Source organism: Nanorana parkeri, unplaced genomic scaffold, assembly GCF_000935625.1.
Source record: "Nanorana parkeri isolate BGI_ZX_2015 unplaced genomic scaffold, ASM93562v1 scaffold31, whole genome shotgun sequence".
Taxonomy (NCBI): Eukaryota; Metazoa; Chordata; class Amphibia; order Anura; family Dicroglossidae; genus Nanorana; species Nanorana parkeri.
In genome coordinates this window covers 3345018-3348104 of record NW_017306299.1, presented here as the reverse complement: position 1 = coordinate 3348104, position 3087 = coordinate 3345018, and the positions used below count along the sequence as shown (strand labels likewise).

Below are 3087 nucleotides of genomic sequence, written 5' to 3'. Positions count from 1 at the left end.
CACTGGGCATAGTGCTGTACGTCATCAGCCGGCGACAGGCAGGAAGCGACCGAGCTGCGCACATGTGTCTCTGCAGCATGCAATGTGCGAGGCTAGTCACGGATCTGTGCAGGGGGATCGGTGTGATTGCTGGGTACAAGTGTGCATACATTTACATATACATCCGGTGTGATCGCACGGTGCGATGTAATACTATATACAAGTAGGATGTATAGTGTGATCACAGGGTGCAATGTGTAAGTCACACATGCAGGATGTTCAATGTGACTATAGGGTGTGCAACCATATACATGCAGCATAATAAATGTGACAACAGGGTGCAATGTCTGGGAATATATATATATAAATACATCAGGGGACTCCAGGGTGTGATGTGTGACATTACATAGCCAACCCCAATATCTGGTCATTTTTCACTTTGCAGCTTCCATTAAAACAATCCCTGGTGATCCTGCAATGAAGGGCCTCATTCAAACACTTCCTGTTATAGGGTGACAACTGTCTCCCAATTGTGCTACCACGTTGTCACATGTGCCCCTGGCGGAGACTAGAAGTGGACGTGCTAATACACATTGCGCAGGCATGGGTAACCATTGTCGATGGCGGTCCAGAGCAATGATGTGCAGCTGACGCTGGAGTGAGTGCATGTAGACAGGAAAAAGCTGAAGGTGATTAGCACTGAGATGGAAGAAAATATGTTTTACATTTTATGAATTTAATAGCAATTGTTTATGATACATGGTGCTATAGCAAGTTCAATTCCATCAGAGGAACCACTTGATGACCGTGGTGTTAAAGGAGAACTATGGGGTAAGTGTTTTTCCCCATAGTTCTCACGGGAGAACATAAACTAGCTTCCTCCCATCACCCAAAACTCAGTATACCGCGAGCTACAGCTCGCGGTATACTGAGACCGCCGGGACGGACCCCGACATTACGGTCGAGATCCACCCAGCTGCCAGATTGACAGCTGGCTCTGCCTATCTAGAGGCAGAGCCAGCTGTACCCGTCCCCTCCCCCATCCGTTCCGCCAGTCAGCACTGGAGGGGAGGGGGTGGGGAATCCCTGTAGGGAGCCGTGAGTGACAGTCACAGCTCTGCAGGGATGGATCCAGAAGTGAGCGAGCGACGGTATGTGTTCGCTCACTTCCCGATCTATTGAGCCGACGTGTGACAGTTTCATTGTCGCAGGTCGGCTCAAATTATGAGCATGAGTGAAAATCACTCACCTCATAGTTCTCCTTTAGACCTTCCCATCCAGGCCATTTTTCAGTATTCAGCACTGCGGTACTTTGACTGACATTTATTCCGTCATGCAGCGCTGTACTGAAATGAATTTTATACCATTTTTGGGGACACATAGAGCTTTCCTTGGGTGGTATTTAATCACCACTGCGGTTTTTATTTTTTACTATATAAAGAAAAAAGTACAGACAATTTTGAAAAAAACCTTTTCCTTATGTTATGTTATAAAACATTTATTATCACCCCAATTTTTTGGTAAAATATAAAAGTCGGGGTCACGTCGGCTAAATTGACACCAAACATGTCAAGCCTTAAAATTGTGCACGCCCGCAAAATTGTAAAAAACTACCATGCCTAAAATTGGCCATAGGCGACGCTTTAAAAGCTTCAGTTCAGTATTATCAGTTATCAATTATTGCTCACATTCGCGGCGATATGTAATATGTGTGGTGTTGCTTTCGCAGGTAGGCGCACCTGGCACGTATTTACGTTTATATGTGCGTACACGTGGGGGACAATTTTTAGGGTGTTTTTTAATATGTGACTTTCATTTTTTTTTGTACACTTACATTTATTGTTATCACATAGGGGAATAACAAGCCCCCTATGTGATAGCCAAAAACCAATGGCAGGTCCTCTTTATGGAGACATCAGGGGTCTCTAAGACCCCTAATGTCACCTAGGGCCCCCCAAAGAAGCTGATAAAGCACAGAGCTGCTTCACCAGTTTCTTCTCTGGCCGCTGTATGGGGTAACACAAGTGATCGGCGGCTGTAGAGCAGGGGACAGGGATTCATATGATTGTCCTTTGGTTGGTGTTCCAGACACACAAGGACTTGTATTTGAAATAGATGAGGAATGGCTTTAGTTGCTTCTTACAATTTTTTTTAGTGAAGCAGCATTATGAACGTTGGTCAGTCGCTCATATAACGTATTTCGCTGTGTATAAGTGACAGGTCCTCTTGAAAGGCAAAATGTTACTCAACTTTGGCTGTCACTTCCACGTGAAGGCAGCGTGCTGACCCCTGAGCGGGGAGAAATCACATGTATTCTTCTAATAGCATAAAAATGTCCCCGAGTGCGCTCTAAAAGCCCGGCGAAGCCAGCCATGTTCTCGAAGTTCACCGCGCAGTAATATCGGTAGAACTTGGCCCCAGCATCATGGCTCCCGCCGCGGAGACCAGGGGTGACCTATCAGTCGATCTCTACAGATAGCGCGCCGCCGTACAGCGTGACTCTTCCAGGCCTGCGGCTGACGTTCGCCTCCGAGGAGGCGTGGCCGGTCGAGAGGCCCCTCCCCGAGCTCAAGCGCGCATGCTCCGTCCTTAAACACGTGGCCGGGATCGGAGCGAGCAATGGCGACGGCTGGAGCGGGCAGCGTGTACGATGCGCTCCCACCTCCCAGCGCGTTCACCCCGGGAAGGAGAGACCTGCTGGCCCTGTCAGGCCTGGATGGGAGGATCGCCGTGTGGGACAGCCGAGGAGGGGGGCTCCGCAAGGAGTACGTGCCCTCCGCTCATCTCAGCGCCACCTGTACCTGCCTGGCCTGGGCGCCTTCCAGAGGGGGACAGGTATGACTGCACGTGTGAGCGCCCGAGGAGGGGAGATGACATGACAGAACATTACCATGGGGTATCATACATGTGACACAGGTTTATGCGTGATCTGTGTATGTTGGTGGAGGGGCGAGCATGTGTTGTACATTAATATGCGAAGGTGTGTGTTATATTTACATATATATAATTTTTATAGTCCTATAATAATAATAATAACGCACGTGACACTGCGCTGAGACTTGTGATCAGAGGTACAAGTGACATATTAGTACATCACCCCATGTGATC

The 3087-nt window shown here is 48.3% G+C and overlaps 1 protein-coding gene across 1 annotated transcript in view; it reads left to right on the top strand.

The window, feature by feature from the left end:
- Positions 1-2536: 2536 nt before the first annotated feature.
- WDR43 (WD repeat domain 43) overlaps positions 2537-3087 on the top strand; it is a 26360-nt gene continuing 25809 nt past the window's right edge. Inside the window, exon 1 of the mRNA XM_018568145.1 lies at positions 2537-2814. Within this exon, the coding sequence (XP_018423647.1) occupies positions 2599-2814 (216 nt within the window). The 5' untranslated portion in view covers positions 2537-2598. The remainder of the gene's footprint in view (positions 2815-3087) is intronic.